The sequence below is a fragment of the Neomonachus schauinslandi genome, chromosome 7 (genome assembly GCF_002201575.2).
Source record: "Neomonachus schauinslandi chromosome 7, ASM220157v2, whole genome shotgun sequence".
Classification (NCBI taxonomy): domain Eukaryota; kingdom Metazoa; phylum Chordata; class Mammalia; order Carnivora; family Phocidae; genus Neomonachus; species Neomonachus schauinslandi.
This window is the reverse complement of record NC_058409.1, coordinates 90,184,228-90,197,342: the sequence shown is the minus strand read 5'-3', so window position 1 is coordinate 90,197,342 and position 13,115 is coordinate 90,184,228. Positions and strand designations below refer to the sequence as shown.

General features: G+C 51.4%; 1 protein-coding gene across 1 annotated transcript in view; it reads right to left on the bottom strand.

Annotated features, from left to right (window-relative positions):
• Positions 1 to 13,115, bottom strand: part of STK10 (serine/threonine kinase 10) — a 119,894-nt gene that overhangs the window by 93,520 nt on the left and 13,259 nt on the right. The window contains exon 2 of the mRNA XM_021698333.1: positions 1,309 to 1,473. Within this exon, the coding sequence (XP_021554008.1) occupies positions 1,309 to 1,473 (165 nt within the window). The remainder of the gene's footprint in view (positions 1 to 1,308; positions 1,474 to 13,115) is intronic.

Below are 13,115 nucleotides of genomic sequence, written 5' to 3'. Positions count from 1 at the left end.
GGAGAGGGAGAAGCAGGCTCTCCGCTGAGCAGGGAGCCGATGTGGGGCTCAGTCCCCAGACTCTGGGATCATAACCTGAGCCGAAGGCAGAGGCTTAACCATCTGAGCCACCCAGGCGCCCTCCCCTTATTTTAAATGGGAAAAATCATAAAGCACTACTTGTCAACTCCTAACTTCCCATTAATTTCCTAAAATGTAACTAAAGCATAGTAATACTCTCTCTACACATAATAAACTACCATGATAAGGGGTTAAATGTTACAACACCCCCCCTGCTGACCACCATATCATGCTTAACCTTGCTGTGTGCAAGCAACATGGACCTGGGCCGGCTCTCCCAGCTCCAGCACCACCAGGGACGCCCAGGACTGCCGGCCCTCGGCTCCCTCTGCAAAACATCTACACGTGGTTCTGACAGTCTCCCAACTGCATCTATAATTCACGTGACACTTGTCCTGCACGTGATTTTGTGACAAATGTTGTACTGAGTTTTGGGGACATAAAAATGTTGCTTGACATATAAAACACTTGCCGAAAAATAGTCTGAAGAGACACATATGTTCTAGGAAGTCTGGGTTTTATAAACTGAGAGGCATTCATACTAGACGAGCGTCCACTGGACAAGCATTGTGCAGGGTGGACGCGCCCTGTGCAAACCGGGGGCACTGCGGAATTACTCTAGAGAAGCTGGGGGTGATGCTGGGTTTGGAAGGTGGGCTTGAAGATGCATCTGCAATGTGCACATCACGCTAAGGCTGCTGACGGAGAATGGGGGCTGCTAAGGGGCCCCCTTCTTTAGCGCCACCATTGAAAAGAATCCCCATGCAGAAGCTATGGCCAATAATGATGCCACTATTACAAATAATAAAAGAGCCACAGTCACTGAACTCTCACACCTGCCAGGTACACTTCTAAACACTGATCATGAATTAATTTCTTTAATCCTTGTAATAACCATATGAGCTAGGCACCATTATTACTCCCATCTTACAGCTGGAAAAACTGAGGCAGAGAGCTTAAGAACTTGCCCACGGTTCTCCAACTTGTGAGTGGCAGAGCTGGGATCTGAGGCCTGGCAGTAGAACTGTACACTTCTTCCTGCTCTAAACCAGTGTCCCCGCCCCCAAAAGCGGGGAGGCTCTGCAGAAAGGGAAGGATGGGGGACCTCGAGACCCCCTGCTTCACTTTCTTCTCACCCCAGCCCTTGCCCTCAAAGCAGACACTGAGAAAGAGCTGAGGACCTCTGAACCAGGCTAGTTCAGCCTGCCAGGCCACAAGGACCCAGAGGGGGCAGTAGGCGGCCCTTACCCACAGCTTCCCGTCATAGTAGTAGGCTCCCAGGAGCTTCACAATGTAGGGGTGGTCACAGGTGGCCAGGATGTCGATCTCCACTGTGTAGTCCTCAAGCTCCTCCTCACTCTTGGTCTCAATTACCTTGGCGGCAGCCAAAGCACCTGTCTCCTTGTTCTTGGCCTGCAAAGTGGAGACAAAGAAGGTCAACGAGGACTGCCTGGCAGGAAACGGAGCCCAGGAAGCCAGCTAGGAGAGGCCCACAGGAGTGGGCCAGCAGAGCCCGGGGGTCCGCATGGGAACAGTGAGGCCGGACCAGGAGATCCGCTGTTCTTAACAATGGCCAGTGCTGCTCAGTATGTCAGTGCAGGGGGCATGCATGAGAAACAACGTTTGGCATTTCATAATAACCGTATTTTTTAAAGTACAGCACACCCATACTATGAGATAAGTAAAAACACAAGAATGGCTTAGCTCTACAAATACCAACATGGAAAGACTGTTGTTCAGTAAGAGATCCAAGTCACTGAACAATAAAGTGGTACGACACTTTTTGTTTTTAAAGATTTTATTTATTTGACAGAGAGAGAGCACAAGCAGGGTGGGTAGGAGAAGGAGAAGCAGGCTCCCCACTGAGCAGGGAGCCCATCATGGGACTCGATCCCAGGACCCTGGAATCAGGACCTGAGCCGAAGGCAGAGGCTTAACTGACTGAGCCACCCGGGCACCCTGGTATGACACTTTTTATATAAAAAATGGAAAACTGGGGGCACCTGGGTGGCTCAGTCGGTTGGGCACTGACTTGGACTCGGGTTGTGATCTCGGTCAGGGTCCTGGGATTGAGCCCCACATCAGGCGCCCTGCTTCTCCCTCTCCCTACCACTCCCCACTTGTACTCTCTCGTGCTCTCTCTCTCTGTCAAATAAATATATAAAATCTTTTGAAAAATAAAAAATAAATAAAAATGAAAAATAAGCGTTGGTGAGAATGTGGAAAAATTGGAACCTTTGTGCATGGCTGGTGGGAAGGTAGAATGGTGTACTCACCAGGGACAAGAGTTTGGGGGTTTCTTAAAAGGTTAAACATAGAATTCCCACAGCCCGGCAGTTTCACTATGGGGGATAAATGCAAAAGAACTGAACACAGGGATCTGAGCAGGTATCTGTCCACCCACGTTCACAGCAGCACTATCCACAAAAGCCAAAAGGTGCGAACAAGCCAAACGTCCATCTGCAGGTGGATGGAGAAACGAAAAGGGGTACACGCGTTCAATGGAATATTATTCAGCCTTAAAAAGGAAGGAAATGCAGGGGCGCCTGGGTGGCTCAGTTGGTTAAGCGTCTGCCTTCAGCTCAGGTCACGATCCCAGGGTCCTGGGATTGAACCCCGTGACGAGCTGCTTCTCCCTCTCTTTCTAATAAGATAAAATCTTTAAAAAAAAAAAAAAAGGGAAGGAAATTCTGACACCTGCTACAATATGGATGACCCTTTGCTAAGTGAAAAAAAGCCAGTCACAAAAGAACAAATATCATATGCCCCCACTTATGTGAGATCCCTACAGGAGTGAAATTCAGAGACAGAAGGTCTAACAGAAGCCACTAGAGGGGATGGACAGATAGTGTTTAATGGGGACAGAGTTTCTGTTTGGGAGAATGAAAAAGTTCTGGACACGGATAGTGGGGAAGGCTGGACATTGTGAATGTACTTAAGGCCGCTAAATTGTACACTTAAGAAATGGCGAAAAATGGTCAGTTCTTTTTTTTTTTTAGATTTTATTTATTTATTTATTAGAGAGCGAGCGAGAGAGAAACAGCATGAGAGAGGAGAGGGTCAGAGGGAGAAGCAGGCTCCCCGCTGAGCCGGGAGCCCGATGTGGGACTCGATCCCAGGACCCTGGGATCATGACCTGAGCCGAAGGCAGTCGCTTAACCAACTGAGCCACCCAGGCGCCCAAAAAATGGTCAGTTCTATGTTATGCATATTTCACCACAATTTTAAGAAGTGAGAGCAAGAGAGAAATGACCACGTAAGTGGTACAAGCGACTGCAGGCACGAGGAGCCGGCGTCTAGGAGAAGGGAGCAGAACCCACACGCCCTCAGGCGGCCCGTGAGCCACGGGGCTGCCGCGGGGAGCACTCCCTCACTGTGTGCACAAGGGAGCACACTTGCCTACAACACGAGCCCAAAAAGCAAGCCACTGGGGTCTGGAGCCTCTGAATCGCGATGTGTGGGAAAGCATGGGGGGAACGAGCTGCCCTGGAGCCCACGAGCAGCCTGGTCGGTCTCCACTGTGGTGCCTTCCTGAGGACAGCGTCACACGCCATTCACCTCAGAGAACAGCTCTGCAACCCGACCCACTGCAAACGGTGATGGCCCAGCTGCTCCCACACGCCTAGCGCCCCAGGAAGGACAATGGGCATTCGTATCGCCTCACATGACACGACAGCACCCAGCAGCTCAGTGTCCCCACTCTACAGGCTTAGAGGGGGGACATGGCTGGGCCTAGGGTAGTGGCACCAGAATTTGAATCTGGGTCCTCTCACTTCCAAGACTCTGTGCACTTTCCACTACCAAACAGAGTCTCCCTATCATCCCCAGAACTCAGAAGCCTCTAAGACCAGATGACGACAGACACCTACGAGCACTCCCAGGCCAGCCCTGCACAGGGCACCCTCCATGCAGAGACTGAGCAGGGGCACCTGGGTGACTCAGTCGGTCACGCAGAGACACAGCAACGCTGCCCCTGGCCTCAAGGTCCTCTACCGCCAGTGACTAGACTGCATGTTATGGGGGGAGGGGAACCGAGAGGGGGTGTCGACCCTTGCCAGGGAACCTTCCAGAAGGGAGTGATGCCAGTAGGCAATTTTTATATTCATTTGTAAATTTATTCTGTTTAGGTAACTGTTTCTGTTAACTCAGCTGCAAAGTCCCCAGGCCCCCACACAGTGACAACGATGGTCTCCCACTGATCAAGGTCACTGGACTACACTTCAACATGTGCTAATTCACTTATCTCCTCAACCACCCTACGATGTTGGTGCTATTACTATCTCATGCACATGGACCCGGGCTCCCAAGTCTGCACTCTTTGGCAGGCTCACCCTTCCTCCGCATGGTCGCTTCCACATGTGGCCCAGGAGCCCGGTGCGGGGGAGGGAATTTCATGTGGGGTCATTCCCCAAGGTCAGTCCTGGTGCTGGAACTCACCTGCTCACTCGCCCTACCTGAGTGGGGGTCTCTCCCCTAAACTCCTCCTAAACTTGATAGCTTGTTGAGAACACCTGAGAAACTCATGAATTCAGCCATTGGGTGCTTGTGCTCTCGTGCTCTCTCTCTCTCACCTGATTGTGTACCCGCCCTTTCATTTCTGGTAATGCTGATTTTCAAGTGTCCCATGAGAGGACCACCAAAGTACCCTTACACATTGCACAACACTCACGCTCCTTCTCTCCAAACCCAGAAGAGGAGGTGAGGCCTGCAAAAGGAGAGCTCAGGGGGATGGCCAGAGCTACGGCCGGGTGAGCACAGCGACCACCTTGACCATGCTCTCCTAACCCCCAGCCAGAGCAGCATGGGGGAGAGCTGAGTGGGCATAAGCCGCCCCCCCCCACCCCGCAATCATTCACCTTTCACTCCTGAGAGGTGGTAAAAGGAGGCTGCATGTCATCTCTTCCTGGGTTTCCTGAAAAGAGTATTTTCTCCCTGAAGTGGGGGAGGCCCAGGCAGGGACTGTTTCCATGATGCACAAAACTTGCCTTGCCCATCACCCTGAAAGGCAGCATTGACCACGGGGCTGGGCCTCCAGCTGGGCGCCAGTGTCAACACGGAGGGACACCCGCTGCCCAGCACCTCGCTCAGATTACAGAGACCAGAGCCCGCCAGAAAGGGATTAGTTGGCAACAGTCGTGGCACCTAAAGTGACTTGGCCAAAATTAAATTCTTGAAAAGCCTGGTTGAGGCAGCAATCTGCTCACCCCGATGTCAGAGGACGGAATAATAATAGCTGATGATAAACACAGCTAACATTGCCTGAGTACTCACCGTGTGCCAGGACAGACCTTAAATGGAATTTCTCACTTCATCCTCCATCCAACCCTTGGAGACAAGTATTAGTAGTCCCAAATTACAGATGAGAAAACTGAGATTTCGAGAGGCACGGTGATTTGCCTCAGGTCACACAGCAAGTAAGGGGTAAAAGCAGATCCAAATGCAAGCCTGTCTTGCTCAAAGAGCCTAAATTCCAAAATCTCTTCCCAAGCAGCCCCTCTTGGCAAGTACCCAGGGTTCCCTGCTCCATCTACCATTGCTAAAGATAAAGGAAGACCACGTAGGAACAACCGTTAAGCCATTAAGGCAGGTGTTAGCCATCATGCCCATTTCCCAGATTAGCAGACTAAGGCTCAAAGGGGTATCAGGACCCACCCAAGACTGTGAGCTGTTGTGGTCTCCTGACCCCCAGGCCAGTGTTCTCTTCACCACACTAGACTGCCAGGAATCCACCTCTTCCCTCCCTATTCATTCATTCAACCATTATTTACTGAGCTCACGTTATAGGTGAGACACTTTTCTAGTGAACGAGACAGCTTCTGCCTAGACGGAGCATTGGTGGGAGGAATCACTGCCCTCCCGTGACATAATTCACCCTTCTTGATTTTTCTTCAGTGGAGCTAACCTGCCCACATTCCCAGTCCCCAAAATACAACGGAGCAGAATCCACCTCCATCTCTAGAAGTGGGTGTGTGACTCGTCCTGGTCAATCAGAACACGACTGGCTCAGGGAGAATAATGGGATCACGTTAGCCAGTGAGATGCAAGCTCGGAACACTAGCAGAGGCGGCTAAGGTTGCCCCACGCCCCGCTTCGCCCGAGCCTCCTTCACTGAGGCACCAGGCCTGGAGCTGCTGGGACATGTGCCTGTAAGCAGAGCTTAAAAATGAAACTAGCCGAAGCAACAGGGCCTAGAGAGGGCACAGAGGACACTGTTTGATCCCTGGGATTAATTTTTACACTGGGGAGGTACTATTGAGAGCCTCATTTTATATACAAGAAAACTGATGCTCAGAGAGGTGAAGTCACTTGCTCGAGGACACACAGCAGGTAAATAACAGGGCTGGGAGTTGAATTCAGGCCCATGTGGCTTCGGCGTCCATGTGCTGACCTCTTTGCTCGAGGTCAAATTCTGCAAGGGTGCTGTGTGGGCCTCAGTTTCCCCCTCGTAGAAGGGTGAGGAAATGATGCCCAAGCTCCCTCCGTGGTCAGACGTGAGGGCATCTTGGAGAGTGGGTGGGTCTTGGAAAGCTAAGGGTGGTCCAAGTGGATGGGGCACCTGTGGGAGTTGACAGGCAAGGAGTCACATAAAGAACAAGTGGATTCCTGTGGCCTCTGACGTCCGTCTCTCCCACTGGCTGAGCAAGGCTGGGGTCCAGCAAAGGATGGGGGAGCCCCCACCCAGCCCTCCACTGCTGGCTGGCAGTGACTAACGCCTCAGCCCACACCCTTGAGAGCAGACACACAGTGGCCACTTGTGTTTACTGGCCGGGGCACCTCCGTGGGAACAATCTTCCCTTGTGCAGCTCTCGGGGCCCAGCCTGCAGGAGGTGGGGACAACTCTCCCAGCAGGGAGCCCTGCCCCACCCAAGGGGCCCCGGCCAGTCCAGTCAGGGGCCGGGGGCTTCCTAAAAGTCAACCACAAAGCAGCAGCTGGTGGAGACAACCCACCCCCTTCCCTCCTGGCTGCAGGCTGATCACTGTGTCCCTCCCTCCTCCTCTAGGGAAAGAGCTGGTATCACAGAACTCAGATCAGAAAGAACGTTAACCACCACTCCCACACCCCAACTCCCCGACCTCCCCTGCAGAGGAAGAAACAGAGTCCACAAAAGTGAAGGCAGTGACCAAGGTCCGATCTGGGACAGCTGCCTTATCCCCCTTGCAGATTCACAACTCTCCTTTCCCTTGGCAACTGCTCTCCCTCTTGGTGCCAGGGGTTCATAAGCAGCTGAGCCCACCGGGTCCCAGGGCACAGCCCAGGCCCAGCCACTCATTCCTGGCCCTCTCAGCCATAGCCAGTGGTTCACACTTGCACAAGTGACCCAAGGCAGGCCAACAGGGTTGTATCTGGGTGGTTCTGGGTCAGTTTGGGGTTTTTTGGTTTTTTGGTTATCAGGAAAGCGGCTTTTTTCTTTCTCTGGAGTTGCTAAACTGGTAGAATGAAAGGCTGGAGAATCCATAGCCCATGTGGCCAATCCTTCAGAGAGCCTGCCTGGGGATGAAGCCCTGACAAAGGAAACAGGGCCCACAAATGGAGAAGGGCAGATGATGAGGCCTGTGGACACCTGGAGCCAGCTGTTCCTGAAGACGGGGTCTGCCCTTAGACTTTTCAGTTACATGAGCCGATCAACTCCCTTCTGGACTTCTGTCATTTGCCACCAAAGAGTAAGTAAGTTTGCCGTCTCTGGGGGTATTCCAGCAGAGATCACACATCCATGGAGGTACCTTACCACACCACACACGTGTAATAAGGGCCACCTTCAAAAGGGTCACCAAGACCTACCAAGTGACCTTCACTGAGGCCTCTCACAGGACCTAACTGATAATCCAGGACACAAAGACCCAAGTAGAAAACATGGTTACTAAGGGGCCACAGGCAACAGAAACCAGGGGATTCTTCTGCCGGAAGAATTTTCCTCCAAAAAAGTAGAGATGCATATTTATTAAATTACCAGAAACAAGGAATAATGGGAACCTCCAGTTGGCAACAAAACAGGTGGTAAAATGGGTATGCTCATTACTGACAAAAACAGATTCCATCTTCTAAAGACAACAACTGCAATAGGTTTTTAAAGCCTATTAACCCTCATTCCTAAGAATTTAAGGCCAGGAAGTTATTCAAATAACAACAACAAAAGAAAGGTACTAGGATCGGGCGCCTGGGTGGCTCAGTTGGTTAAGCCTCTGCCTTCGGCTCAGGTCACGATCCCAGGGTCCTGGGATCGAGTCCCGCATCGGGCTCCCTGCTCAGCGGGAAGCCTGCTTCTCCCTCTCCCACTCCCCCTGCTTGTGTTCCCTCTCTCACTGTGTCTCTCTCTGTCAAATAAATAAAATCTTAAAAAAAAAAAAAAGGTACTAGGATCATGTTCACAGTAGTCCATAAAGATGGCAAAAAAATGCAAATAAGCTAAATGTTCAACAGTAAGACAAGAGTTAACTTAGTGAGGTATTAAGCAAACCTTTAAAATGATAAATAAGAGGACAATACAGTAATGAGAGGAAATAATTAAGCCATAATAGTCAGTCAACAAGGCAGGATAATAAAGTTGTAGCTAAGGCAGAACTTTGGGGAAATTCTGGGCATCTACAAATGAGGAGGACCTGAAAACAGGGCATAAGGAATACAAGTGGTTTATGAAAATTAATTTCACTCAATGACATCTGACAATTATCCACAGGGGTCCCAGCAAGGACAGACTGGGGATGGTGCCCAGAAGTGACCACTTTATCTTGACCTTGTCTTGAATATATCCAGGGATGGGCACCCTCGTCCATCCAATATGGTGGCTACGAGCCACACGTGGCTGCCACGCTGAACAGAGCAGAAAACAGACTATTCCCATCACTGCAGAAAGTTCTAGTAGGCAGCTTTGCACATAAGGCTGCACTTGGCAGAAAATACTTTCTCACAAAGGTGAGGGGGCATCTAAAACTCACTTCCATGTTCCAGACCCAGCCTCAGAAACATGTATTTCTTTTTCTAGGAAGAAACGAAGGAAGTGCAAAGAGCGGGCAGAAGCAGCTCAGGTGGTGATCACTCGCTAGTGAGGTCTCCTAGCAACCTGGCTGGGCAGCAGGCGTGAGGGAAGGCTCCCAGCCGGCCTGTCGGATGAGCAGCCCGGGCGCGTGGGTCAGAGCCAAAGAGTGGAGTAGACAAGGCTAAAGCTTCTATTTTCCCCATCCTCTTGACTCCGGATGGCTGTGTCAAATACGGTTCAGGCCGCTGGAACCGGGGAGGGGCTTGGTCTGTGTCCTACAGTGTACAGCTGTGGAGTCCCTGCCCGAAAACATTTTCTCTGCACGGTGAGGTCTGTTACTCATCACAGGAAAGGCTTCGACTCTATTACCGAGGGAGGAAATCTAGGCCTGGAAGGTCACAGCAGGACCAGCTACGTGCAGGGGAAGGGCCCAACATAAAGGCAGGCAGGGTGTTCTGAGGGCACCAGACATAGAGCCAGGATAGGCAGCCAAGGTGGCCTTGGGTTCGGACTTCCACCCATGCCCCGGGCTGGCAGGCATGAGTCAGCTGAGGAGCGGAGCCTGAGCACCACAGCCCAGCCCTCCAGAGGCTTGGGTCTTGTGGGCCTCAGGAAGACGGCGGCCTGCCTAGGCCTCCTGTACGGTCTCTGGAGGCCGGATAAGCATCACCCCACCGGAATCCAGCATGGGTCCACGAGGTATGCAGAAGTACTGCTGCCCGCTCCTGTTAAGAGAAAAGGAAGGCCCCTGTCCCAGGTCACCCAGCTAGGAAGTGCCGTCAGGACTTGACGCAGGCCCAGCTTTCCCCTCAGAAGCCCCCTAGAGGAAACATCTCCAGGGGCTCCCACCCAGTTTCCCGGTGTGCCAGGCCTCCTTCCCCAGCTCTTCCCTCACAGCCTTCAGCCAGAAACCCTCTTTGGGCAAATGTCAATGGCTCCCTGCTGCCTGACCCAAAGCTTGGACACCCTGGCCTGGCACGAGGGGCCCTGGTGACCTGCCCCGTCTACTTTTCCAGGATTCCACCACCACCACCCCCATACACACCCCCCTGCTACGGCCAGTGCCCTCCTGCTTCCTTTCCTACTTTCATGCCTTTCCTTCTGCTCTTTCCTCCACCTGGAGCGCCTTCCCCATACTGTGCTTATCCCACAAAGTCTAACTCAACCACAGCCTGTTCCGTGAAATGCTCTGGGAACCCCAGCTCCCCGACTACTATTTCACACCTTATCAGGCCTTTCTCCACAGACCTCCTGGTTCCCCAGTCATTTGTGTTCAAAGATTCTCTCTCTAACTTGGCTGTGAGCTCTGAAAGGCTAAGTCCATGTCCGATTCATTTTAGTCTGCCCCATCGAGCCCAGCCCAAAACAGCCAGTGGATAAAGAGGAACATGGGAGCGGGGGTAAATGGGAAGATGGGAGAATGGGTGGGCGGGCACATGAACGGGAGGGAGAGTGGGTGGATGGATGAATGGAAGGGAGGGGGGTATGAAAGGACGGGTGTGTGGGAGGATGGACAGATGGGAGCGTGAGCGAGCAGGAGCATGAATGGGCAGATGGGAGAACAGGTAGATCTGAGAGAGGAACAAAGGAATGCAAAGTAGGGCTAGGCAGTAAACAATCATTAAGTCTTCTTCTTTCCCAAAAGGCACTTGAGCCTACCTTGTTGTTGACTTCTACGGACACCAGACTCTCTCCTTCCCTCAACACTATAGCCGAGAGTTATTTCTACAGGTACCTAACCTACTGCATCTCACCCATGTCCCCACCTTGTCCAACCTAGAAATGGGCAAATTTCCACCAAGTGATTTGTAGAATGGAAACAGCACAGGACCTAGGTTCAAATTCCTACTCTACGCCTTACCAGCTAAGTGCCCTTCAGGAAAGCAAGGAACCAGGCTGTCGTTTTCTGATAGCCAGGTGGACAATTCCAGAGACACAGGAGAAAGTTTGGAAGCCACCGTGGGTTAATCAGTCAACTACTGGCTGTTACAGTCCTCGCTTAGGACTGTGAGTTTTTGATTTTCAAAAGCCTCAGAGCATGTTTACCTTGTTCACCAATATTATCTACTATTATTATGTTCAGCCACAGGATACACCAAGTATTTTAAAATAATGGGTGGATGAACTGGTGTTCGTATCTGTGTGCAAACAGAAAGAAATGATGCCCTCCACATAAGGACAGAAAGGAAAGTGACAAGAAGTCCATTTTCTCCTCAATATATTTATATTCCTGAATCTCGCTGGTCTCTGGTTTTGAACGCAGTCTCCTCTCTAGCTCGGAGAAGCCAAAGCCTTTGACTAGGCAGGATATATGCAGCTACTGAGTCCTGCCAAGTGGAGAGAAACCACTTCCCTATCAATAATCACTGGGCCAAGTTTCAGCTCACGACAAATGAGACAGCCAAGTTTCAGAACAAGAGACACTTAAGGATGGCAAAGATTGTGAGGCGCAAAGCAGAGGAGGGGCACGGCTTCCAAAGCCAGCCATTTAATACCCTCTCCCTCGGGGAAGGGAAGCCTGGCGAGCCATCCCGGCCCAGCAGGGAAATGCTGAGCCTCCAAATCCTTCTGGGCTAGCAAATAAAAAAACCAAAACCCAACAGGATTGGCCTCAAAGATACCACGCCACGGCTTGACCAAAAACCCAGGCAACCTGTGCAACTTGGCCAGGGATGTGGGAGCCTTCAGATCTCAGCTCTTCAAAAGTGATGGGGATCCAACCCCACCTACTGCTGATGAAGGAGGTGAGAAGGTGATACAGGGCCACTGCCCCCACCTCTCCCAAGCTCCCTCTCGCTGGAGGAGGGCCCAGAGAGGAATGGGTGCTGAGTCACGGCAGGAGGGCAGCCTGGGGTCAAGAGCCGAGAGGAGGGAGAGAAGAGGGAAGGAGCTCTAGCCAGCACGTCTTCCGCGACCCACCTTCCTGCACACACCGTGCAGGGCTTACCTCCTCACTCCATCTTCACCACAACCTTGGGGGACGTGTGCTCTCTTACCAGCCCCACCTTCCAGGCAGTTCCAAACCTCAGAGGTGAAAACTGCTCCATGTTTTCAATCAACAGCACTTTTTGGGGTGCCTGGGTGGCTCAATTGGTTAAGCAGCTGCCTTCGGCTCAGGTCATAAGCCCAGGGTCCTGGGATCGAGCCCCGCATCGGGCTCCCTGCTCGGCGGGGAGCCTGCTTCTCCCTCTCCCTGCCTCTCTGCCTACTTGTTCTCTCTCTCTATCTCTCTGTCAAATAAATAAATAAAATCTAAAAAAAAAAAAAAAAAACAACCAGCACTTTTTGTGCTGTTTTTTATTATTTTAAAAATCAACACACACTCATTAAAGAGCATCTTCTAAATATAATATTACAAAGAAGACAAAGCACCCATAATCCCTTGAGCGGACCTAGAAGGTATTATGCTAAGTGAAACAAAGGAAACAGGAAGACAAATACCCTGTGATTTCAGTTATATGTGGAATCTAAAAAACAAACAAATGAACAAACAAACAAACAGACTCTTAAATACAGAGGACTGGTGGTTGCCAGAGGTGGGCGGGGGGGGGGAGGGGATTTGAAATAAAGGGGATTAAGAGGTACAAACTTGGGGCACCTGGGTGGCTTAGTCTGCCCTCAGCTCAGGTCATGATCTCGGGGCCTGGGATCGAGTCCCGTGTCAGGCTCCTTGCTCCTGGGGAGCCTGCTTCTCCCTCTGCCTGCCCCTCCTCCCTGCTTATGCTCTCTCTGTCAAATAAAAAACATCTTAAAAAAAAAAAAAAAAGAGGTATAAACTTCCAGTTATAAAATACGTAAGTCATGGAGATAACAATACAAAACAGTCAATAACACTGTAACAATGTTGTTCGGTGACAGATGGGGACTATACTTGTGGTGAGCCCGGAGTATCACCCAGGATTCCTGAATCATCACGTGGTACACCTGACGCATTCTGGAGCACCTCCAGGGTGCCGTGGTGGGGGCCATACCCACCTTAACACTTCCCAGCTGGGTGACCCCAGGGGACTTACGTGACCTCTCTGTCCCTCACTTTCCGCCTTCGTCCAATAAAGATGTTCTTAGTTCCTGCCTCCCAGG